Here is a 24,354-nt window from a genome sequence, read left to right as displayed (position 1 = left end):
CACGGCCCAGCGAGCCGAAAGCAACGGCCGCAGCGACAAACCACTGCAACTTACAGTAGCGCGATGTCACGATAGCCCAACCAAAACGGTGGGGGCCCATTCTAATTTCTATCATCAAACAGAAGAGGTGCAGGGACGCAGGCTAGGCCTCAGACGAATCCATGTCCCAAGCTTACCTGTGCAGTCAGCACTATGGTTTTTCAGTTCAAATGACACATCAGGAGGCTGTACCAATCTAAGGCCGGCAAAGGGCACAGTGCATCACAAGCCATAACCACCGTAGCAAGGTCCATGTTCTAGCACAGGATAATAATAGCACACCATAAATCAGATACAAGACGGGCAACACAAACACTTGGACAGAAAATTGGAATGGAGCTTAGCTAGGGCAGTAGCGCATGGCACATGCATGCTCCATAAATTGTAGCTGAACGACCAAGTTCTGAATCCCGGTGGTTAGCCAGGGATGTTCAAACAAAGACTGACATTATGAGCTCTCCTTTTTTCCAGCTCTACTTGCTATACCTACACGCTTCAAGTTCAAACTGGTTTAAATCTTTGCCAAAAAAGAATCAATACCAATATCTGACGGGAAACTTTTGGAGATTCCAATGAACAGAGATTACTGCTGGGCGCATTGCACCCTCGGTCCAGATTCCTCCTCGTCTTCATCATATGCTTCCTGCCGCTTCTGATGCTGCCTGCGCCTCATCTCCTCTTCTATGTTGACATCATGCAGGGTGGTCTCCTCACACTGATCCAGCTCCATGTCCGACAGCTGGCTCCCCAGCTTTGGTGGAAGGATCTTCTCAAGTGATCGGCATTGGGCAGGGGAGAGTGCACCAGGCTCGGGAAACTCGACGTTGAATTCAACAAACAGATGGCCCTTCATGAAAGGGCGACCATGCTGAGGCATACCCTCATCATTTATGGCCTTGTGTTGACCTATTCAAACAAAACATAATATGAATATGTGCAGAACAGAAATTGATTTTATAGGGTAGTAGAGCTGAAAGGCAATAAATGAGATCAATTGATCGAATAGGATTATAGAACAGGGAAATAACAAGCACAAAAAGAGCCAATCTGTCATACCAGGCTTTATAACCTCTCCAGGATTAGATTTTATCAGAAGCTGCCGACCATCAAGATGAGTCAGAACAAACTGGAAGCCACACAGAGCCTCCGTGAGGGAGATTGTGTGCTCAACATACAAGTCATCATACTTCCTCTTAAACTTTGGATGGTCTTTAAGTTGCAACACAAAAATAATATCTCCTGTCACCGTGTCAGGCTGGCAAACAAAATTTGAAACATTAGATAGATATTGAAAACATGCAGACATGTGCGTTTATGACGGTAACAGATACTCACAGCTTCGTCAGCTTGACCCTGGAATACAATCTTCTGGCCATGCTGCATTCCTTTCTCCACATGAACCTCCAAGACCTTCTTCTCCTGGACTACCTTGCTTCCTTTACAGCCTGGGCATTTATCCTTCTCACTTATGATCTCACCTGAACATTGAACAACCATAAGACCAAACCCAGTGGAACAGTATTTCCAAAGGAAGATACAACCGCAGCATACCAGTTCCTTTGCATTCAGGGCAAACAGTGTTCATCTGTTGGATCATGCCAAAGCCTATCTGTCTTGTGATTGTCCTCATTCCAACACCACGACAACCATGGCAAGTTCCTGATGCCCCACTCTTGGATCCTTTCCTGAAAGTACAACAAACAGCAAACAGTGAGATCCCTACTACAATGAACCAGTCAAAGTTGCAGTTTCATTTTAGGGGGGGGTGGGGTGGGGGTGGGGTTCAGACATCAAATATTAATGTGCAATCGCCTTTTATAATCGTACAATCACATTCGGTTTGGGCACCAACTAAATAAAATAATAAAGATGTGCTTCGGTTTACTCTGCCGGTGGAGAAAATTTTGTCCATTCCACGCTAGAACTAAAAATAAAGACAATTCTGAAAAATGGTAAAAACAAAAGAAAAGGGATAAAAGAAAAAACGTATTGGCAACCATATATTTTCTTACCACATCTAGCAAGTGGTCACATTGTAAGTCTGACCTTTAGCCATACAGAGCAAAAAAGAAAATCAAAATATTCCACAATTTGGTACTTAAAGAAACTAAATGCATCCTTCCATAGGTAATTGCAACTTAATATTTGGATTAATTGAGGAATAACCACAGCAAGAACTGTGCATGAGTTGCAGTATGTCCAACCGTACACTTATGCTTAGATGGAATATTACAGTACAACCATGAAATAAAATGAAGATGAAATGAAATGCATGATATATGATAACATCATAAGTTCTTTTTTTCAGGCCCTTGATTGTTTGATATGGCAAAATATAAGTGCTAATGATCTTATATGCTTTTCACGAACTAGGCTACAACTTATAGTTTAGTGTGACAAATTTTGATTTGGGAGTGTGTGCAATACTAAAAACAAGAAGAATCTACCTCAAATCTATCCCAGCCACACTACACAGGTCATTAAGTAACTTCAAATGATGACCACATGACAACAGCTAATCCCGAATTGGTACTGGATATTATGTGGTAGGCAAAGAATAAATAATATTATCATGGACACTAAGTAGAAGTGTAGAACATAGAAGTTTATGACCACATCATATAACAGAAAAGCAATTGATAGGCTGTAAGTTTAAAAGAATCGTTAAACAGGAACAAAAGATCCATGCTTGCAGTCAGGTTCGACAGTGCAGCTGCTTTCTCGAGAGGGGAAAGTTTAACACAATGAAGTATTCATTGACAAATGCAAAAGTGGGTTTCCTCCTGTAGCACAAAGCCAAGCCAGACCTCACATGATGCACCTAGTACCTAGGCACCCTCAGCCCTCGCATGAAAAGTATGTGTGGTAATGTTTATGTCAAACTTTGGATTGAGTTCACAGCAACACTGCACATACATCTAGAATGGTCTTTTTAATATCAAAATGAAAAGATCAGTATATATAAGCAAAGCAGACAAATTCCATGCTGAAGGTAAACAAACCAGTGACACTACAAAGGTAATTATTATAGTCATTCTTACAACTAATAGTCAAAGCATTCACCACACATTTGAATACTTAGAATCATAGCTTCCTTGCAAGTATAATAACAGCATTCATCATAACATTTCAACGGAGCAAAATTTAACTATTCAAACCAAAGAAAAACTTACCCCTTGCACTTTGAGCACAAAACACTCCGTGACAAAGATAGTTTTTTGGTTGTTCCATTATACAGATCTTCTAAAGAAACCATCATAGTACGCACCACATCTTCACCACGCTTTTGTCTGCGTACTCTTGAGCCACCTCCTGTTAAGAACAAACCCATATAAGCATTCCAATCTTTTTTAATAGAAAAAGAAGCAGAAAAACAGCATAAGGTATTTTGATTACCCCCAAAGGTGCCAGAACCTGGAAAAAGTTGCTCAAATATGTCGAACGGGCTATGGAAATCACTGCTGCTGCCTCCTCCCATTCCATCTTTAAGTGCATCTTCTCCATACTGGTCATAGATCTCCCTCTTTTCCGGGTCGCTAAGAACCTCATATGCTTGAGACAATTCCTTAAACTGTCCAGTTCACAAAGAAAAACTTCAGGATGAGAACAAAATTCAGAATTCCAAAAGTTGCTAAGCATACAGAACATTTGTCCAAGAACAAACCTTCTCAGGGTCACCACCCTTGTCAGGATGGTTTTTTATGGCAGCTTTCCTGTATGCTTTCTTCAGCTCATCCTGGCTCGCGGTCTTAGACACACCAAGAACCTCATAATACTTGGTGTTGTTGCTGCTCTTCCTTGTCATGCGTCCAAACATGGCTGATAACGGCAGCTTGCTATGAACGAAAAACTCGAATCAAATCAAGTGGCTATGAAGTTCTTCAAAGTCCAACACTTATCAAAAGAGGAGCACTCTACAGTCTACAGCACAGAACTTGCAATAAAGAAAAACATGGCCATGCTAAAAACTAGGAACAGCAAAATATACAAGGACTTTCATCACCCCAACTAATTCGTTCAGAAAAAAAGGCAATCACAGCATCTTCGAATTAAGCTATTTTATCACCCAGTTAAGCACCAGCGGACCTAACGAGGGGCGGGTTCTGTTAACCCCGCAAGTTTAGAACATAAACTGCTATTACTACTCCGCCGCGCAAAATATAAATCCGCAACAAACGAAGGGCTATTCACAAATCGAACGATGCGTCCAGGCGTGCTAGGGTTTCCTTACCAGCAGAGGAAGAACTAAGAAGTCAATCAAAGCGCGGAGGATCTCTACCGCGCGTCGGCCCGGTGGGGACGGGCGAGGACGCCGGCGAGGGAAGGGAGACGCAGAGGCGGAGGCGGCTGTGCGGCGGAAGGATGCCTGGATCTGAAGGAAGAGACGTGTTCGGCGCGAGGAGCCTATAAGAGCTGGGAAGGAAGAGACGAGTCGTACCTGGGCTCGGTTTGGGTCGAACTGACTGAAACGACGAGACAAGCCTGGGCCCCCCGACGGGCCGGCCACACAAACTACCCGTTCATGGATCGGTCCAAACACGGCCCATTAACCCATATTAGAGATTCTGCTAGAAGCACATACGACACCTCTCGCTTGTCGTCGTCTCCGCCCGCTCGCCGGTTCCCTGCCTGTGCGCGCATGCGGTCAAGAAGGAGTTCGATGAAAATATATTCAGTTAGTATTTATATAAACTCCTCTGATTCTTAATCGCGATCCGATTTATTACATAAAGACACCTACTATTTTCAAAACAGACCCTATGTTCTTCCACGCAGAAAAGGTCGCCAGCCATCCACCGCGCTCCCCTCCTTCCCTTCCGGCGAGGGCGACGGCGAGTATTTGGCCGATGCGACGTCCGATTCGGATCCCAGAAGGTCTTGGTGCCTCGGGATCCATCGCATAGATCGAGATGCGCCGCCCCACGGGTCTACCGGAGGGTTGCATCACCAAGACGGACGCGGAGGTGGAGGCGGAGGCAGACGCGGCCACCGGTGTCTCTGACTCTTGAGGGAAGGAAAGCTATTGCTCCACATCCGGTTGCGGGAGCAGCTAATACGGCGGCGGGCGGCGTTGGCGCCGACATGGTTTCTCGGGGCAATCCTCTCTAACGCAGGCGACGGTGGACTGGATCCTGGCAGTTAGTCGACAGTGTCCGGCAGACCATGCTCGAAGCGGGCGAGTTCCACGAGGGAGTCGAGGAAGAGGTCGCCGCGTTGCAGGAGCGCCTCCGCTCCGAGCTCGGCACCAGGGGGTACATTGAGCTCGACGTCGAGGACGGCTACGAGGAGAGGGCGGCCGACAATAATGCCATCAACAGCGCTGCGTTGTGCGTTCCTGGAAGCCTTTGGCTGTAGAGGCCCCCCTTCAGATTACTCTGACCCAAATGACTACAACGACCAGGATGAGCTGGCTGCCATGCGTGGAGATGCAGAGCTTGTTTCATGTGCGACTGCATATCCAATGTGGTTCCTGTGTGCTGCCTGCTGATTTTGTCATCTTTGCTGTAGTCATAGTGCCCTTCTAATTCAGGTAAGAATACTCTGTCGAGGTGATTGGAATTCAGCTTATGATTTTGTTTTGTTTTATTGCTCAAGCAACTTTTTTTGGTTTTCTCTATCCTGGGAAGAGAGATTGGGTGTTCACTCCTTATCATGCTTACCTGAAGTATGAAATTATATTCTAATAGTACACAATCATGTTTAGAGTTAGCAGGAGTTTATTACTGCAGCCCTGCTACTCCTTCCCTTATCTTTTCTGAAACACCTGCTTGCCTTATCAAAATCACAACGTTGATGACACTTCTTCTTGAATTTTTCTTTGGGTACCACGGATCGTTGTGGGTTCGATTTCACTTTACCCAAAACATCTTAGCATAGTTCTTATGTGAATTAAATCCAATAGGCAATGGCTGCCAATCTGTACCTTGACAGCTCAGCCTATGATCCAAAGGCCTTACAAGAAGGTTTGTGCTATCAACTACTTACTGTACAGTACCTGACCTGGAATTTGACTTTTCTACATTTCTGAGTTTGCAGAGCTGCTGTATAACTGTTTTGATGCATTAGTACAACCTTCTTGTGTCTTGAAGCATGTTCAACTTCCACGGTTTGATTCCATGCCAGTTGCTGCATTTACATCATAAGTTTGCTTTGAATTAAAGCACAGGTTACAGTACTATTTTCATGCCGTGCATCCTTTATTCTCTTCACATATTTGGTTGAAACTCTGAAGCATTCTTGTGTGTCTTGCAGACTTATGTTTCTATTACAGGCACAGCTGAGGCTTTGTAGTTTTTTACTGGCACATGTCTGTACTACAACTGACGTATATTGTCATTGTATTCCAGGTTTCATTTGGTTCCAAACGATATGTCTGATTTCGCTTCTGCCAATTTTGTACACCAAGGTCTTGTTTAGATCCCCTCCAAATTCCAACTTTTTACACTCCCTCTCCATCATATCAATTTTGGGACACATGCATGGAGCAGTAAATGTATGTAAAAAAATAACTAATTGCACAGTTTAATTGTACATCACGAGACGAATCTTTTGAGCCTAGCTAGTCCATAATTAGATAAAATTTGTCAAATACAAACGAAAGCGCTACAGTATGTCCAGTTCCAAAAATTTGCAATCTAAATGGACCCCAAGAAAGAATATGCCTACTGAGTACGGACTACGGAGGAAGCGATGATGTGATGCAGCGAGGCACGGAAGAAGCAAAAGTATTCGGAAAGATATTAGAAGCATAAACAAAGGAGAATGGTGTGATTTGCCAGTCTCAATCGGGAAGATGGGTTCCTGCACATCATGTACCCATCCAGCACCGAACAGTCCAAAACCAAATCAATAGAGCGCCATACTCGTCAATGGCGTGTGGCGTGATTCCTGTCCATCGCTACAGTACGAAGATAAAGGAATTCAGGAATTGATCTTGTCGAATGTGTAAACCAAGGCATCACGTAATGGACAAAGATACTGGGCTTAAGCAACAGAGATCTGAGCAGAGAAGTAACGAACGAACTTGTGGTGGTGTAACCGTTGAAGCAGGTGCTCATTCGTTGAAGCAGATGAAACCGTCAACAGAAGGGATGCTACATCCTGATGCTACTTGACTAGCAACAATGGCAGCATCACGGCTGAAAAACGATGCTATCTTACCCAGCCATCATGTATCCAGCGCGCTCGCATTAGTCCATCAATTTGATTGGCGTCAGCGCAACACGTCACATACGACTCGTTCGTACTACCTCGTTACAACTAAGGCGAGTCTTAATACATGGCTTCATTGCATAATTATAAGAGTAAAAACTTGTCATGGGAATAAAACTTCTCTCTTGTCCCATAAAACTCCCCTTCTCTTTCCTCATAATAATTCTGTCACGTTTGCAAAATTTAATGCCATGAAACACTTATGAAACTTCACTGAGACTGAAAATTTAATGCCATGAAACACTTATGAAACTTCACTGAGACTGACCTAAGCGAACTATCACCATTGCATGTTTATTCATTTACGGAGTAATCTCCAAGGTGCACTACTATTACGGGAGGAGTCGCAGCAACATAATCGTGCCTTTTTGGGGCCAACTGACGAATAAATCTTGTTGGCACGATAATGACGGCTTAAAGCAAGCTTTAATCAACAATCCACGTGCCACTAGCCTTTCAGAAAGCAGGCACGGTCGGCAGGCATGAATTCGTTTTCCGCGAGTCCGTGACACTGATATGACACGAAAAGGAAAAGAATATTGCATTTTACCAGGAACGCAAGGAATTAACCTGTTCAAGTTGGTTCGCCCCCGACAACCGACAATGGAAGTACTGCGAATCGGGCGCTACAGCATCTTCGAACAGAAAGGAAGAAGATGGGGAAGTTCAATAATAGGCACCAACAACCGCAGAAGGGCAAAAGGAACAACTTGCGAGCCGATCGGATCGCACCCCGCAGTGATGAAAACGGGCGCAGTTTGATTGTTTGGTTGGGAAAAGGGCGAATGAGAACAACTTGCGCGCCGAGGATCGCTGGGAGCAAACTCCAGCAGTCCAGTCCCAGGCCTCCAAAATCCGACGCCTGGGGCTGTTGCCTGGACCAAGCAAGAGTGCGGGCTAAGGAATGTAACAACTCAACAATAACCAGAAACAACCTTATAAAGTACAGTGGAAGCATCTATCCTCTCTTTTTTATGATAGGGAAGAAACTAACAGCACAGTGCAGATTCCACATGTACATGAAGTTATATACTAAAACATCAACTTGCATCATGCATCATCAAGAAAGGAATTTACCTTATTCCAATGGTTACATCATGTGGGCACCCAAGCGGAAATTCTGAGTACTACACGTAGCTGTCCTACAGTCTACATTTTTATAAAAAAAATTCTTAATTTCGCAAAATGCCAGCAGTGACTAGTGTGATGATAACTTGGTAAGCAATAATTTAGCATGCAGGTTGCAGACAAGGCAAGGAAAGGCAAGTCTTCTGAAGAAGCTTATATATGCAAGCAACCATGGGAGGAAACACAAACCAACGCTGTCTGGTGAAGAAAACCAAACCCAGAGAAATTTAGAAGCCTCACAGGAACCAGGCGGCAGATATGCTGATATTTGCATTAGGGATCTGGATCATTCCAATGACGCTCATCTTCGCACCTTGCAGGCGCCTTGTTCTCCTTGTTGCCAGGCTCCAGCAAATAGAAGCAAGCATCATGCGCACAAGATCGTCACCTCCAGCAGTATGGAGTCGCATAGCAAGGATACACACACTAAGCATCACGCTGTGAAGGGAGACTGGAAGTAATTCCTGATCGAGATATGCAATGGCACTAGTTTCATCCGGTGGGCAGCCCTCAATAGTGTTCTTTCCTTCACTCTTCAAGTCGGGTGAGTACCAACCAACTCCCCTAGTTCATGAGCAGTATTCTCTTGCAGCTGTTTTTGTGAAAGCCAGCATGTATTGTCCTGCCCAGTTACACTCCTTGTCCAGATTTCCCAACCAAATAAATCATCTGCAGGTGGACTTTACAGTTTACAGTGCAAAATGGTCAATATCCATTGACGGAAACCCCGACTGTAACCTTTTTATCCCTTGTAACATATTTTTAGCAGTCTCCTTCTCCTGCACATATTGAATGTGTATCAGCATATGAAGGCAGTGGTAACTGGTAAATCATAGTCATGGGAATCCATGCAAGCAGAGACCAACGATCAGTCAATAGAATCATGAGATGTCTTTGTTTCACTTGTAAACCCTGTATTACTAAATGTGATTCAAGTAAATTTGTGTTGCTCAAAATAACTAGGCTCATGTTAGTTTGGACTGGAATATTATGCGATCCATTAACTCACTAGCGAACATTTGAATCACTATTTCGCTTTTTGTGCTCATTTCATCTTTCACTCTTTTTAAGGAAAATAATATGAACAGAGAACTTACAGGACCAGCGTAATCCAAGAGCCTTGTACAATAGTGCTCTGCTTCCTCAAAACTGCCTATGCTCTTGTAATGCTTAGCAAGGAAAAGCAGAGCTTCAACAAAATTCTGGCCTTGCCTTTCCTCAACCTCCATTCTCTCTAAATCCTTCTTGTAGTAGACTGCAGCTTCCTCAGACTGCCCCAGCATGCCATGTAATTTTGCTAGTTGATGAAGTGCTATTCCTTCAGTGTCATTGCTATTTGCAGCCCTCTCATAGCACTTGATGGCTTCTTCAATCATTTGAAGTGGATCGCTTTCATAACACTGAGCCATGGCAATCCAGAGACGAGCATCATTGGGTTGCAGATATGATGATTTCCGGAAGTAATAAAGTGCATAAAATGGCATCCCCATCATCTCATAGATTTGACCAAGACCATACCAAGCACGGAAATCTCTAGGATTAATATCAACAGCTCTTCTGTAGGCATCAATTGCAGCAGGAGTATTTTTCAGCTCAACATACTCATGTCCCATAAGGGTCCAAGCTGAGAGATACTTTCGATTAAGCTTTAGTGCCCTTTGAAAGTACAAAACTGATTTCTCATGCTGGCCCTTCAGACTGTAGTAATTTGCAATTATGCAGCAAGATTCTGGGCGGTATTTATCTGTCAAAAATACTCTGTGTGCAAGGAAACTCAAAGCAGTCAAGCTTTCTTTTGCATATAGTAAATTTGAGTAAATATCCATAGAATCCACACGGAAAGGATCAGTCCTGAGCAGTTCTTCAAAAATCATCTCCGCTTCATCCAGGTCCCTCATACTATACTGCACTGTAGCAATTTGAGCCTGAATGTAGCCACTGCAGCGGAAGACACCCATCAAGCGCTCATATCTTTTCAGAGCTTCTTCATGCATCTTTAGTTCCAGATATGTGCTGGCAAGAAAGAAGTCTTTCATCCAGTGATTCTTCAAATTTAAGTTATTAAGAATGTCACTGCTGGTGCATAAAGATTGTAACTCTGACCAAGCACTCCAGTTCCAAGGGTAGCTGTTGACAGACTCTACCAAAATCGTTCTAGCTAGACCTTCGCATCCTTTATCACGTAGAACAAGGCCATACAAGTAAAGCCCAAATGAATCAATAGAGCCAGTTCTCCGATGTGTTGACAGTTCTCTCTCCAAAGCAACTAGTTCCTGATTAACAGCATTACTCTTTCCCAACGATCCTTCAAGCTCTATCATCTCTGCCTCTTTCCGCTTCTCTCCAGCCTAAAATTGGAGAACAGATAGATTGTTAATTAAACTATGGGCAAAGCAGAAAAACAACCTGAGCTATTAGAAAACTGTCATAGAGTGTGTAGAAAAGGGGAAAACATTAACTTGCACACAGAAATCCTTTTAACAGAATAACAGATCAGACTACAGAGTTTTGCAGACAATATTACAGATGCACACAGGTATAATGCATTGGAGCATATTCACCGTTACATTCCCGAATTATGCACATTCAGTAAAAAAACTAACTTGACAGTTAAGATATAAAATGAATGCCAATAATGCAGTTTTAGCTTGTAATTATTACAATTCTTTGCATTCAAATAAATCCTCCATTACTGACAAAGGGATATTCTAAAATGAAAAGGCGCCATGGTTCTAGAATGAATGTTAATCATTCTTCATTTCACCATTTGCAAGTCATGTAGTCACAATTTTATGTAGCGGAAGGGTATATCTTTTTTGTGCGCATGTCTCAATATTGAACATCACATAGAAACAGCCAACCATTTAAGACCATGTTTGGGCACATGATAATCCCCTCCAATCCATACATATTGGGAGTATTGACGGACAATTAGTTCAATATTATAACAAAAAAGAAACAGAGGCTATTCACTCATATTTACGAACTCCTTAAGAAGTGATATAGCTTTGTCAAATAACAGCAGCGTGCAGAATTAGTGGAAAAACGGTACCAAGTACATGGTACAAATGCATGCTTGAAGGTAATATATCCATCCAACACTATCATCACACCAAAACCAACTTGCTAGTAAAAGGACTCATTAGTCACACATCATCCAATCTTTCCAATGCTCAGAAAGGTAAGCGCTTATCAACAGAGAGAGAATCAATAGCTATGTACTGACTAGAGGTTTCCTAAATGCCAAACCATTCTATTCTCTTAAAGCAGTACGTGAGCAAAAAGCATCAAATATAATCCATCAATTGGCCAATTGCAAGTTGGAACAACTCTTGTTGGTCCTGTGATCCAGTTCTGTTCAGTTTTTCAAGTAAAATCACACTAAATCAGAATTTACTAACCACTCCATTCTCACATCAAAGTAAACTAATTAGACGGTTGAGCCAGTACTGCATATCCATTGCACCTAAAGCAAAAGGTATCGATTAGTCCATTGGCAGCCCCATATCTACCCCCAACCCTCACATTCAATGCAGCAGCTCTAGTGGCATTTCATCAAACACCATTCGCCCTATCCCAGATCTGAAAACTCGCAGATACACCGAGAAAATCAACACGGCAAGTGAATAGACAAGCGGATCCCATCTCACCATGTAGAGCGCGTAGCATCGCAGGAACACAGCCTTGCGCCCAGCCTGGTTCTGCAGCACGTGCGCGGCGCGGCGGTACTCCCGACAGTCGAAGTAGGTCTTGGCGAGCAGGTACTTGTCACCGCCCGAATCGAACGCGTCGTCGTCGGGAATGGGCGTGCTAACGTACGACACGCCGCCTAGCGGGGTCCCGGCCTCCGAGCTGCTGCCGCCGCCGGGGCGGGGCCGGTGGCGGAAGCTGGAACCTCCGCTGCGGTGCAGGTGCAACAACCGCCCTGCGGCCGCGGACGAGGAGGACGGGGAGTCCATCGCGGCCGACGAGGCCGGGGCCGCGTCCAAGTCTACGCCGACGAGCAGCTCGGCGGCCCTGCGGAAAGGGTGGGGATTAGGGTTAGGGGTTTAGGGTTTGAGGAGTGGGGTGACAGGGCATACCATTTGGCGGCAGAGTAGAGGCAGCGCTCGCCGAGCTGGCGGGCGGCGGCGCGGAGCTCGGCGCGATAGGTCTCCTTGGCGGAAGCCATGGGTCCGGTTGGGGAGGTAGTGGCGGCTTGCTTGGAGTTGGAGCGGATCGACGGGCGCAAACTCTGTTTTGAATTTTTGCGAGAGGTGGAAGGGGAAGCACCGGAGGACGGAGGGGATTCGAGGAGTTGGAGGTTTGTGCGGGTGCGATGGGCGGAATTTGGTGAGCTTGGAGAGAGACCTTGGACTTGGGCCTGACCAGGAAGAACGGCAAGATCAGGCCCAGTATCGCACTCAGGCCTACTACGCAGCGTCGATTTTCTTCCATGGCGTCAGGAGAACATTCGCACGTTTTTTCTTTATTACTATTTTACCGACTGTGTTACGGAATCTTTAAACACTGTACAAAATTAAGCACTATATTTTGCATCTTTTCTCTAGTTCGAAGAGTGAGGGATTGTATGCCATGGTGGTTGGGAATCATCAACAGTCAAAACAACCACCTCCCATTAGGAAACAGTTTCAAATATAAAAAAACAAATATCACAGTCCTTTTCAAGATTTACACCATTCTTTCTGGTAAGTCTCAAACCTAGCAATAGACAGCGCCATTAAAAAAATGTTGGTGACGATGACATTGAGCTATGGCTATGAAGAGCCAAGTAAATTGATATTAAGAGGAGTAGAGGGACCATGGCTATGAAGAGCCAAGTAAATCCATATTAAGAGGAGCATATTATGGCACTTACAGAGTGTGCGGTTTTAGGTGTAGGTTCTTATATGTGATTTATAATATTCTCGGTACATCATCTTGGAGATTTACTCCACCATACCATACATCATCAGCTCAACTCGCAACTTCTCTTTACCACGCTTCGATATAGTATTGGGTTTCATACTTCTACAGCCTTAATATGTGACACCACTTGAATGCTCCATAGCAACACCCTTTTATGATTAAGAAAAGGCTTAGCAGATTGAAGTAAAATATTATTTGCTTAACCATCCTTTTTGTGATGTTCTTTCTTTTGAACAAAGCAATATGATAAATAGTCCTATAGAGAAATATGGACACACATTATTAATTGAAATTCAAAAATAGTACCCTGTGAAAGATGTGTTTTAAAACACACAAAAAAACTAAGAAATGCTGTAGTGGAATTTTTGCCACTGAACTCTTCCTTAGGAGTAGCTACTAGCCTGCGCGAGAAAATTTTGATCTTGAGATTAGCAACGAAAGATGGAGTCATGCTCATATCTCTCTGTTCTCTGATATATAGAAAAATATGTAGGCTACAAGTATTACCATATCTACAAATTTTCAGTCACTATGAGTTTATTTTTTTAACATATATATGTTAATCACTAGTGGAGCTATAGATATAAGAGTGAGCCTATTGGAAGAGAGGTCTTACTTCAGCACCCAGAGAATGGATAGAGTATGGTTTGATATGTATATACATGGATGATACTTATTCCCATTTGTTAATTTCAATTATAGTCTTATAAATATTCGGAGAAAATAGCCATATAAATAGCCAGGATATAACATTTTGTAAGAGGAATATACATAAAATATTGCTATGGTGAGAAAGGTATAAAAATATTTTATAATGAATTCAATGTCAACCTATATAAATGTTAGATACAGTTTAAGTTAAAAAGTTTTGCATTTGTGATGGAAGGGACAAAATAAAACAGTAGAGCAAGCAATCGAACCGGGGGCCTTGGGGGGTGATTGGTTGGTCGCATCAAGGCTGAGCCAGGCTCCCCGCGTGCAAGGGTGGGTTGATTTGTTGCCTGGCCCAGTGAGCGGGCCTGGCTCCAGAGATGCAAAACAGCACCCCGAGACTGGCTCTCGGGGTACGCTCAGAACCTTCGTTTCCCCGGAGCCAGGCGTTGGCGGTGCGACGGCCCGCGCGCGGGCGGCGAAAATGGATGCACGCGTGCAGGCGGAAAGAATTCCGGTTACCTCCCAGTTTCGCGCCATCCACCGCCTATATATGTCCCCTCCCTCTTCCTCTTGCGGGCGCACTCGCCATTTCTTCCTGGTAGGTGATTTCTCCTCCTCCTCTCAGATCTGTGCGTTGCTCATTTTCCCGTCAATCCCCTGAGGTCCTAACCTCTCCTTTCGTTTGTGCTTATTTGTTTTGTAGCGGTGATTTCTCAAGGAAGCTGTGTGCGAAGGCAAGTGATTTCTCCTCTTTTCTCGTGTTGCATTTTACACAATTGGATACTTAGCATGGCGCCGATGAAGTTATTCCCTTTGAGTCCAATTGGGAGCCCAATACTAGTCATGGGCATGAGGTTGCTATGGATGATAACTCAGCATGGGCTTCTATTAGAGATGAATGGGCTCATTAGATGTGGGTCAATAGGGGTAATGCTCACATCTAGATGCATGTAGTAGGTTACTGCACTTTGTATTCTGCATAATGTATGCTCCTAAGTTTATGCAATGGACAAGTATGTATGATGTTTTTTTATTTTATTTAATTTGCACTGAGGCAATGGACAAGTATGCAATGATGATCTTTTATAGTCATTCTTCAGGGCTGCGTGCTACAAAAAATACAAGATAAAAAGGTACAACAGTTGAAGGAAAAGATGAACCTGCTACAGCTGAAACTACGAGGACGAGGGGTACTTGGGATTTTAAAGATGCAATGATGTTGTTCGATGCTGTAATAATCATAGTACAAGCTCTAATCATCGTGTTTTTAATTTGGAAATATATGTAATGTCACGCTTGTAACATCTTGTAAAAGGTTACCATCATAAACAAGGTGGTAGTAACTTCATCCTAGGTATGCAAGAGGTAGCTGGAACTTGATGCATTCAGGCAACCAAACAAACTTATGTTGCATCTTATTTTTGAATTCTAAATTTATCCGTACAACCAATTACCAAATCTAGAAGCTTGACTCGAATGGATAAGGCAACCAATCATTGAAACCACTGCACCTCCAGGATCTGGCTCCCGGCGGCCTGGCTCCCTGGTGCGAGCCAGGCTCGGCAGGAAGGAAACCAATCACCCCCTTGGTCGCTTGAGGCCTTGACCCGGCGGCACTCTGCTGCCTCTGCAACCGCGCGCTCTTTCCCCGGTTTCCATCAGCCAGGAAGTCCAGCAGCCACCAAGGCGGACCCAACTCCTCGCACACAAATATCCAACCCAAAAGTTAACGAATTTTTCTCGTGTTCTTCTCCCCCCTCTTCCGCTCCCCACCGAAAAGCACGAGCAGCACACCGTCAACCCACACGAGCGCGCGCCGAGCAATCTGTCGAGGAGGCCATGCAGGACGGCGGCGAGGTGCTGTTCCTGGACGGTGTCGGGGAGGTCGTCGTCTCCATCGGCCGCAGCGGCCTCTCTCTACAGCCTCTCCATCCGGTACGCTGTGGCCCCGTGATCTCATGTCCCTTCGCCTGTTCGCGATTGCTGAAGGCTAGCTCCAGATCTTACGGGTTCAAACATCATTGTGACGCTTGACCGAGAGGGTTCTGTGCGGGATTGAGTGGGATTGTGCGAAGGGCTCGGGATTTGTAGCTTTTGGTCATTTGCTGTGCAATCGAAGAGTTGGGAGGGTGGATAGGAAGACAGTGAGAAGATGAATATGGTTGCAAATTACAAAACCGACCTCTCTGAACATAACGGGTACTTGATTCACTGTTTTGATTCAAAATTGGGGGGAGGAGAAACTGTGAAATTGCACATGCTCACCATCTTGGGAAGTTTATGTACCCAACAAAAATTAGATACCGCTGCGATTTTGTTTTGAACAGCAGTGGCTATTGTAGGCTTTTCTGATAGGAGTGTTTTGTGATCTGAAAGACATCCTTTGGCAAGCGAAAAAGCATACAAATCCTAGGTAAGTATCCGAACTAGAAACACCAATCGTCCCGTGTGTATGTGAAGCTGAACCTCATCAACGTTTTTAATGAAGTAACCAGAATTATCATCACTACAGACAGGTTATCGAACATGGAGTCAAAAGTGAATTTCGAGTCAGACCAATCTGCGAATCGAGCCTTGGCATTTGCGTGTGAAGATAGCACTACATTTGCTTAGTTTTGGTCAGCACCATTGCAGTGATCACCAAGTTGGAGATAATATCCATAGTGTCACTGATATGTGCCACCAGGCCCCACATATGGTCCTCACACCGGAAGAAATTGTTTGATTAGTGTCTATTTATGATAGTGACTGTAGAATATTCTCTTCTTTTACATGCATTTCAATCAGTCACAGAATAAGGAGCTATGCCGGTTTTTACTGTTGCCTTCAATTACACTTTTGAGTTGCAAATGATAAATGCCAGCAGGAGACTCCATTATTCCTCTTGCTATGTTGCCATGTTATTGTGTTCAAGTTGCCAATTTTTACAGGAACTGGTCTCTTCATGTTGGTCATCCATTACACTGCAGCCTAAATTGGACAACAAAATCAAGTTTAAAGATGTTTACGCTGTAGAGCTGCTCGATAAGGGTCTTATCTGTGGGCCTTGGAATACAAGAACTGCTATTCAAGGCAAGAAAAATATTGAGGTTATGGCATTCCTTTTGGTTAATACAAGCTTCATTTTCTGCAACATGCATCAAACTTTTCAGCCTCCAATATTAGATAGGTTAGTTCCATCCTGTTTCTGTGTGTAACTATAGCTTTCTCCTACATCATGTAGACTATTTAAACAAACTTGGCATACTGCTTTATCACTAAAAATATACACTAATCTACCGGTGCAGCGCCCTTTATTGGCGAATCAAATGAAAGTTTTCAAAGGTGTTCAAAATGTTTTAATATATTGCATAAAATTTAATATTCACTCAACAGCTTAGATTCTTGCATGTTCCATTTTCTGAGATACAGGTAGGGAGTGGATATTCTCTGGAGTAGAAAAAATGCTCATAGTATATAAAAAACAATAAAACATGAAAAAAATAGTAAACTGTACAAGGCCTGTAAAGGCAAGAGGGAGCCTGACTTACAGGGAGACCTGAGACTGAAACTAGAAAAAACTATCTGTATCTGAAACTCGCACACTATAATATATCTTCTTAACAAATCATATGCTCATGCAGATGCACCGATTTGTTGTACATGGGATTACCAGAACAAGAAAACGTCCTTCTCCATGGGTACCTTGTGAATATATTTTTGGTCACAAAGACCTGAAGACCTGCAAAAATTGGTTCGAGCGTCTCATAGCATGCATAAACAATGAAGGCGATAGACCAAAGAGCCTGATGGTAGATATGATGCAATTTTTCTCCTCTTGACCACCATAGCAGTTGTGAAGACATGCTAAGGATATTTCTTCTTCTCTTTGTTGGTCTGTTGTTGATACTGATAAATTGCCAAAACATTACAGGTATTTGTTCATCCATTATGTGGAAAAGGTAGAGGGGTCAAGAATTGGGAAATAGTAGCCCCATTATTTGATAGAGCGAAAATAAAAACAAAGGTAAACTTTATTTCTGACTTTTTATTTCTTATGATTTCGTGATATCAGAATTTTTTGCCCATTTATGAACAACTTCAGTGCTCTGACTTATTTTCACCCCTAATGTTTGTCTTCAGGTGATAGTGACAAATAGAGCAGGGCATGCATATGACACGCTAGTATCATTATCAGATATTGAACTCAAGGCACTTGATGGTGTTGTTGCAGTGGTAGGACAATTAAATTCCAATTCTATTTGCTTGATTGTTATCACCCTATCTTTTCTCTAATTTATGGGGCAAGTATTATAAAGATGACGCCTAGTCATCATGAGTAGTTTATTATGCAAAACTGGAAACCAATAAGAAATTAAGGTCAAATGCATGCCCAATCTTCTTAATAAACTAGATGTTATGGTTGATTTGCTGGTCAGAAGTATTAGAGAAGGAAAATTCAGCGTTAGGAAAGTTCAGTAGTTAAGGATTGGAATCAGAGTTAGAGTCCAGAAGTTAGATAGAGAAGTCTAGAATCTATATAGATTAAAATTGAAGTTGTGTTGGAGTTGGATTGTAAGCTGGCTGGCAATATATGCCTACTGTACTTTCACAGGGAAATCGACCAATCAATACATCAATCTGTCATCTCATATAGCTTATCTACTCCTCATCCCGCTGCTCTAGTTCTCATCTCCCTGCTGAACTTGATCCTGCCCCTGCATCAGCTACCTCACCACAGGCACGAAGCCGGCCATGGAACGGCCGGAACACCCATAGCTATCCGATCCGTTCACTTCTGTATGGACGTGACACTAGAACTAGATAGCATCTATGTGAGAATAAATGTAATAAACTAGAAAGAGCTAGCTAGCATCTGTGTCATCATAAATATGCACTGATCTTTTGCTGTTTTTATTATGTCCTTTTGTAAAACCAGTAGTAGTCGCACACACTTTTAGATAGGAACACAGGAACACTTGGTGCAGGGCCGGGGCGCGAGGATTGCTGCTTCTGCTGCAGGCCTAGTTGGCATTTCTATTTCTTTTGGTTGTTCTATTTTAGACTGGCGCGCAGTTTCGGAGATCAAGTTTTTTCTGTTCTTAGTTTGTTGTAAACAAACTTTTCTTCTTCTATAAAGCAATGACGCACAGCTCTCTTGTGCGTTCGAGAAATTTTCCCCCCAATGGATCCCACTTCGTGCAAATTATCAAAATTTTGCATACAAGTTTGGAAGCCTTTCACTGTGTTCTGTTAAGAGAAAAAACAAGCTACCGGTAATCCAAAAGGAGAAACTTCCACTGTTACTCATAACATTTTTTTAAAAATTGCAATTTTAGGGTGGTGACGGTCTATTTAATGAAATTCTGAATGGGATACTTAGTTCGAGGTACAAGGCTTCTTATCCTCCAACTCCCGAGGGGTTTGGATATTTTGGGAGCAATGAAAATTGTGAAGAACAAACAAGGAATGGGCTAAACTGCAGTATGCCCACACCAGATTCTGCGAATACCACGTTTCCAGGGAATTCAACTAAATGTGATGACCATGAACCTCTTCTTTCAACTTCACAACCTAGAGGACTAGAGATACCATCATTAAGTAAGTTCCTGTTTACATGTTGTGCATATGTTTTATAGAAAGTTCTTGTTTAAGTATTTTGGTAGTTTCTCGTTGCTGATTCTAGTAAGGAACCATGCATTGGAGGTTAGTGAATTATTATAACTTGGTGATCCTGCTTATCTTAAAAGCTTCTGAGGTTCATTGATTAAACTAGAGGACTTCTGTCATACAACTCGTTTCTACTGCAGAACAGGATCATCTAGTCCCCTTCCCAAATGACTGGTTCAGACTTGGCATAATTCCTTCTGGCTCAACTGATGCTATTGTTCTCAGGTAGTGTTTAAGATACTCATCAGTAAAGCTGGCCTCATCATTTTGATCACTTGTTATTGCTGTGTTCCATTGATTCCCACCGAGTTTATATTTTGAGGTGTCATTTTTCGTGGACCCATGATTATTCTATGTGAGGTACTCCCTCCGTTCTTAAATATATGACACCGTTGACTTTTTCCTCAAATTTTGATGAATGATACTTATTTAATGAATTAGTTAAATAAGATAAAATGAGTAACACTACATCTATCGTGAAAAATACTTTGGAGTTAACTTGTAGATTTATCTATCTGCACAAATGTTTGTATGAAAAAAAGAATAGTTACAACAACAACAACAACTTAGCCTTTTGTCCCAAGCAAGTTGGGGTAGGCTAGAGATGAAACCCACAGAAAACAAGAATAAGAAACACAAAAAGGGCACAAGCCAAAGGAAGAGTTAGGAGTTAAACAAAAAGTAACAAAAATCACGGTTCAGGTACGTTAATTGCTAGTCTCCAAGCGTTCCTATCCATAGCTAATTCCTTAGCGATATTCCACTCCTTAAGGTCTCTCTTAACCGTCTCGTCCCAAGTTAGTCTAGGTCTACCTCTACCTCTCTTAACATTATCGCCCCGCTTTAAAACTCCACTACGCACCGGCGCCTCGGGAGGCCTCCGTTGTACATGTCCAAACCATCTCAACCGATGTTGGATCAACTTCTCCTCGATAGGTGCCACCCCGACCCTATCTCGAATCTCTTCGTTCCGGACTCTATCCCTTCTTGTATGCCCGCAGAACCAACGCAGCATACGCATCTCTGCTACACTCAGTTGCTGGACATGTCGCCTTTTTGTAGGCCAACATTCGGCACCGTATAACATCGCCGGGCGAATCGCCGTCCTATAGAACTTACCTTTTAGCCTCTGTGGCACCTTCTTATCACAGAGGACGCCCGAAGCCTGCCGCCACTTCAACCAACCAGCTGAAATTCTATGTCTAACATCTTCATCAATGTCTCCATCTTTCTGAAGCATTGATCCTAGATACCGGAAAATATCCTTCTTGGCCACCACTTGACCCTCGAGGCTAACGTCCCCATCCTCATGCCTAGTCGGGCTAAAGTCGCACATCATATACTCGGTCTTGGTCCTACTCAACCTGAACCCCCTCGACTCTAACGTGTGTCTCCACAGTTCTAACTTCATATTAACCCCTGCCCTACTCTCGTCAACTAGCACCACATCATCAGCAAAGAGCATACACCAAGGGATATCACCCTGTATGTCCCTTGTGACCTCATCCATCACCAAAGCAAATAGATAAGGGGTCAATGCTGACCCCTGATGTAGTCCTATATTAATTGGAAAGTCACTGGTATCGCCATCTTGCTTGGCGTTTTGGCTACTGGAGAATTCCACTATTACCATCTCTGTAGTGCACTTGTGAGCAAACACGAGCCATGGCAATTGAACTTGCCAAAGTAGCACTGGGCTGCTCTTTCAAAACATAGTTTAATTTCCATTTAATTCCAGCAACCCATGCACATTATAACCATTTTTTCATTCTTTTTACCATGAAGTGCTGAGCCCATTGTATGTCTATTTATTATATGGACTCATCAATTCTTTTTGCTGATGGTTAATGCTCATTGGTCTTTGCAGCACAACTGGGGAGCGAGATCCTGTGTCCTCTGCTCTGCTTATTATTCTCGGCAGAAGGATGTCACTTGATATAGCTCAAGTAGTCAGATGGAAAAGTAGCCCAACAGCTGAGGTCTTGCCTACTGTACGCTATGCTGCTTCATTTGCAGGGTATGCTACTGCCTCTAGGAGATAGTACAGTTGCATGATGTGATAACTTTGCGCAATTTTGTCTTTCATTTTAATAAAATTTAGGCTTTTCCCTGATGGATCCCTGAAAACAAAAGGAGTGATAATTTGATGAGCTTGATGCAATTCCTTGATGACCAACTTCTTAAATGAGCTAGCAAAGGGATTCTGCAGGAGTCTTTACCATAACCCAAACAAAGAGAAGTAATATGGTCCCTTTAGTTTCTGTGGGAAGCTGCAGTGAGCTTAGCCTTATTTTCTGTCTAATCAAAATGAAAATCTGAGAATACCTTACCGCATGTTAGGCCATCATTTTCGCATGATTTCTAATGGTCACTTGTTCCTTTGCTTGTAGATATGGTTTTTATGGAGAAGTTATCAGGGAGAGCGAAAACTACCGGTGGATGGGTCCTGCACGTTATGACTTTTCTGGAACAATGGTCTTTCTGAAGCATAGGTGAGTAATGGTTATGTCCATTGTAGGACCATTGTTGCTTCATGTTGTTGACAATTGAACAATCTCTGGTCATTTTTCAGATCGTACGAGGCAAAGGTTGCTTTTCTTGAGACTCCAAACACTAATCCACTTACAGCATCAGCAGAGGATGATGTAACTGGAGCACAACCACTACAATCTTGTCAGAGGAGACCTCGCAAAATAATCTGCCGAACAAATTGCTTTGTATGCAAAGAGGCTTCAACATCTGGACAAAATTCAGAAGGTGAGGTTGCAGACAGCTCCAGAACAATATGCGAGAATCCAAAGTGGGTCTGGTCCAAAGGACGTTTCCTCAGCGTTGGTGCAGCTGTCATTTCATGCCGTAATGAAAGAGCCCCTGACGGCCTGGTAGCTGATGCACACCTCTCGGATGGTTTTCTTCATCTTCTGCTCATCAGAGACTGCCCTCTTCCCCTTTACTTATGGTGAGTGAAATGTTGCTATCTTGCTGATCCCATGATCCAACTTCTTCCAGATTTCAGAGTACTTTTGATTTGAAAGCTGTTTCTCAGCAAAGGATGAAAACAATAAAAAAACTTATTAATTGCGTTCGGATTGGAAATTGAAACCTTTTCATATCTGTTGTCTGTATGCATGGGTGAATCTTCTTTTTTTTTGAGGCGAACTACGGCGGACCCATTGGGTCAGCCTGATGCATGGGTGAATCTTAAGGCATCAGGCAAATACAGACTAAAATATAGTTTACATTCATTTCCGAGCTCGCTTTAAATATTCAGAAACCAACGTAAGTTGGATTTATTCTATAGTTGCTCTATTTGCAAATTCACTATACTTAATAATGATCTAATGGCTTTTGTCCCAACTAAAGTCCAGTAGCTTTCTTAGGAAAAACAAGTAGTTAGCTATTCTTCCCTTTATATTTGTTGGAAAATTAGCATGTATGTTTTGTTTGCCTCTACATAAACAAGGATGTATTATCTGCAGGCATCTAACACAGTTTACCAAGAAGGGTTCAGACCCTTTGAGCTTCAAGTTTGTGGAGCATCACAAGGTAGTTATCTTTTTAAACCCATCTAATCCCTTGCGGTTGAACTTAATAGAGCTTTCCATCATCTGCAGACACCAGCATTCACATTTATCTCATCACATGACGAAAGTGTCTGGAACTTGGACGGAGAGATTTTTCAGGCGTGTGAGGTATCTGTCCAAGCTTGCCGGGGCCTTGTCAACCTCTTTGCTTCGGGACCAGAGGTGTAGTGCTAGTAATGCCGTAAGTTCCTTGCTTGTTGCGTATTTTGATGTAGAGAGAGGTCCTTATTTAACTCTTGTACGTTGTACACTCTTATTTGTATCTTAGTAGAGTAGAGAACTAGAATACTGTCCACAGATATACTGTGGCGTGGAAACTATAGTCCATGTTTGCGGTTTGCCAACAATATTGACCGAGTTAATGAAGAGAAGCTTCTTCTTTTCTTTTTCTTTTTTTTTTGCAAGAAAATTAATGAAGTGAATCGCTTATTCAATTCAGATGTTCATTAGAAAACCCTGCTATGGATCATGAATGTTTTTTTATCATGAATTTGCAAGGGACAAACTTTTCGTGGACCGACGCTTCGCCAGACACCCTGGAGTTTTGAGGGCCATTTGGCCTCACAAGGCCGTAGTCTGTCTCGCAAGCTCTTATCCTTTCTACTCGTGGGAAATTGGCTTTCTTGGGTGTGCCACAGTTTCAACACAGTGGTTTAGACGCTTAGTCCGTCAGTCGTAGTGAAATGTGCTTGTTATCTGACATTGCTCATCTTTACCAATAATACTCCCTCGATGGCATTACACACGATATGTATAAAAACTACAGCTAGTATCTCGGGGATTGCCCTAACCATCTCAAGGCGACACGTTTTGGAGTGGAGCAACGGAGAATGATGACGGCGGAGAGAAATCAGCAGGCGCCGGCGCGCCGCGAAGAAACGGCGGAGAGAAATCATTGCCGCCGCTGCGCGGATGTCGGCCGGAGCAAGACAAAGCGACCGGCGTGACGGTCAGACTGGTGTCGGTGCCTTGGTGGTCAAGTGTGTCTTTTGTGCCAGACGCATCGGCCGGGCGGGCCCCTGGTTCACGCCGTCGTATTCGTGCTTCGGGCCTTTGTGCTCATGCATCTTCCCTTTTCTTTTCTTTTTTGCTCGCTGCTCTAAGTCTCAAGAACGCATCATTGTCTCTTGCCATGGACACCGCCGCTAGCCAGATAGTACACGAAAAAAACAAACGAGGA

The 24,354-nt window shown here is 43.2% G+C and overlaps 3 protein-coding genes across 8 annotated transcripts; 1 reads left to right on the top strand and 2 right to left on the bottom strand.

The window, feature by feature from the left end:
• Positions 1-265: 265 nt before the first annotated feature.
• On the bottom strand, positions 266-4,428 carry LOC112890046 (chaperone protein dnaJ A6-like). 2 transcript variants are annotated; one of them, XM_025956876.1, is made up of 8 exons: positions 4,271-4,428; positions 3,704-3,875; positions 3,436-3,610; positions 3,213-3,351; positions 1,591-1,724; positions 1,375-1,517; positions 1,096-1,294; positions 266-945 (listed from the first exon to the last, which is right to left on the bottom strand). In XM_025956876.1, exons 2-8 carry the CDS (start codon positions 3,854-3,856, stop codon positions 623-625), a joined length of 1,266 nt encoding a protein of 421 aa, XP_025812661.1. In that variant the 5' UTR covers positions 3,857-3,875; positions 4,271-4,428; the 3' UTR covers positions 266-622. The 2 variants fall into 2 exon arrangements, with proteins under 2 accessions (XP_025812661.1, XP_025812667.1); XM_025956882.1 differs by having other exon boundaries at positions 3,454-3,610.
• Positions 4,429-7,768: 3,340 nt separating this feature from the next.
• Positions 7,769-12,658, bottom strand: LOC112878125 (anaphase-promoting complex subunit 8). Of its 3 annotated transcripts, XR_003225640.1 has the most exons (6): positions 12,462-12,658; positions 12,030-12,396; positions 9,477-10,727; positions 8,620-9,158; positions 8,329-8,400; positions 7,769-8,126 (listed from the first exon to the last, which is right to left on the bottom strand). XR_003225640.1 is itself a non-coding variant. In XM_025942539.1 (4 exons), the coding sequence occupies exons 1-4, from the start codon at positions 12,548-12,550 to the stop codon at positions 9,069-9,071; spliced, it is 1,797 nt and encodes a 598-aa protein (XP_025798324.1). In that variant the 5' UTR covers positions 12,551-12,658; the 3' UTR covers positions 8,510-9,068. The 3 variants fall into 3 exon arrangements, 1 of the variants encoding a protein (XP_025798324.1); XR_003225637.1 differs by lacking the exon at positions 8,329-8,400; XM_025942539.1 differs by lacking the exons at positions 7,769-8,126; positions 8,329-8,400 and having other exon boundaries at positions 8,510-9,158.
• Positions 12,659-15,575: 2,917 nt separating this feature from the next.
• On the top strand, positions 15,576-23,566 carry LOC112890352 (ceramide kinase). 3 transcript variants are annotated; one of them, XM_025957258.1, is made up of 12 exons: positions 15,576-15,876; positions 16,872-17,030; positions 17,565-17,732; positions 17,855-17,947; positions 18,064-18,156; positions 19,260-19,521; positions 19,731-19,815; positions 21,458-21,607; positions 21,981-22,082; positions 22,163-22,549; positions 23,070-23,136; positions 23,205-23,566. In XM_025957258.1, exons 1-12 carry the CDS (start codon positions 15,781-15,783, stop codon positions 23,340-23,342), a joined length of 1,800 nt encoding a protein of 599 aa, XP_025813043.1. In that variant the 5' UTR covers positions 15,576-15,780; the 3' UTR covers positions 23,343-23,566. The 3 variants fall into 3 exon arrangements, with proteins under 3 accessions (XP_025813043.1, XP_025813046.1, XP_025813052.1); XM_025957261.1 differs by lacking the exon at positions 15,576-15,876 and having other exon boundaries at positions 16,880-17,013; XM_025957267.1 differs by lacking the exon at positions 15,576-15,876 and having other exon boundaries at positions 16,988-17,110.
• Positions 23,567-24,354: the final 788 nt, after the last annotated feature.

Source organism: Panicum hallii, chromosome 1 (assembly GCF_002211085.1).
Source record: "Panicum hallii strain FIL2 chromosome 1, PHallii_v3.1, whole genome shotgun sequence".
Classification (NCBI taxonomy): domain Eukaryota; kingdom Viridiplantae; phylum Streptophyta; class Magnoliopsida; order Poales; family Poaceae; genus Panicum; species Panicum hallii.
The sequence above is the reverse complement of the archived record's forward strand: the minus strand, read 5'-3'. Positions and strand labels throughout refer to the sequence as shown.

What these genes read in the sequence shown, in the direction of transcription:
- LOC112890046 (XM_025956876.1), bottom strand. Translation starts at nt 3,856, where the DNA reads ATGTTTGGACGCATGACAAGGAAGAGCAGCAACAACACCAAGTATTAT. An exon ending in AGGGTGGTGACCCTGAGAAG is followed by an intron (nt 3,611 to 3,703) that starts GTTTGTTCTTGG and finishes TGAACTGGACAG; the next exon opens with TTTAAGGAATTGTCTCAAGC. An exon ending in TTGTGCTCAAAGTGCAAGGG is followed by an intron (nt 1,725 to 3,212) that starts GTAAGTTTTTCT and finishes TTGTACTTTCAG; the next exon opens with GAAAGGATCCAAGAGTGGGG.
- LOC112890352 (XM_025957258.1), top strand. Translation starts at nt 15,781, where the DNA reads ATGCAGGACGGCGGCGAGGTGCTGTTCCTGGACGGTGTCGGGGAGGTC. An exon ending in CTCTACAGCCTCTCCATCCG is followed by an intron (nt 15,877 to 16,871) that starts GTACGCTGTGGC and finishes CAATTTTTACAG; the next exon opens with GAACTGGTCTCTTCATGTTG. An exon ending in CCTCTTCCCCTTTACTTATG is followed by an intron (nt 22,550 to 23,069) that starts GTGAGTGAAATG and finishes TATTATCTGCAG; the next exon opens with GCATCTAACACAGTTTACCA.
- LOC112878125 (XM_025942539.1), bottom strand. Translation starts at nt 12,550, where the DNA reads ATGGCTTCCGCCAAGGAGACCTATCGCGCCGAGCTCCGCGCCGCCGCC. An exon ending in GATGCTACGCGCTCTACATG is followed by an intron (nt 10,728 to 12,029) that starts GTGAGATGGGAT and finishes CTCCAATTTTAG; the next exon opens with GCTGGAGAGAAGCGGAAAGA. An exon ending in TCTTGGATTACGCTGGTCCT is followed by an intron (nt 9,159 to 9,476) that starts GTAAGTTCTCTG and finishes CAATATGTGCAG; the next exon opens with GAGAAGGAGACTGCTAAAAA.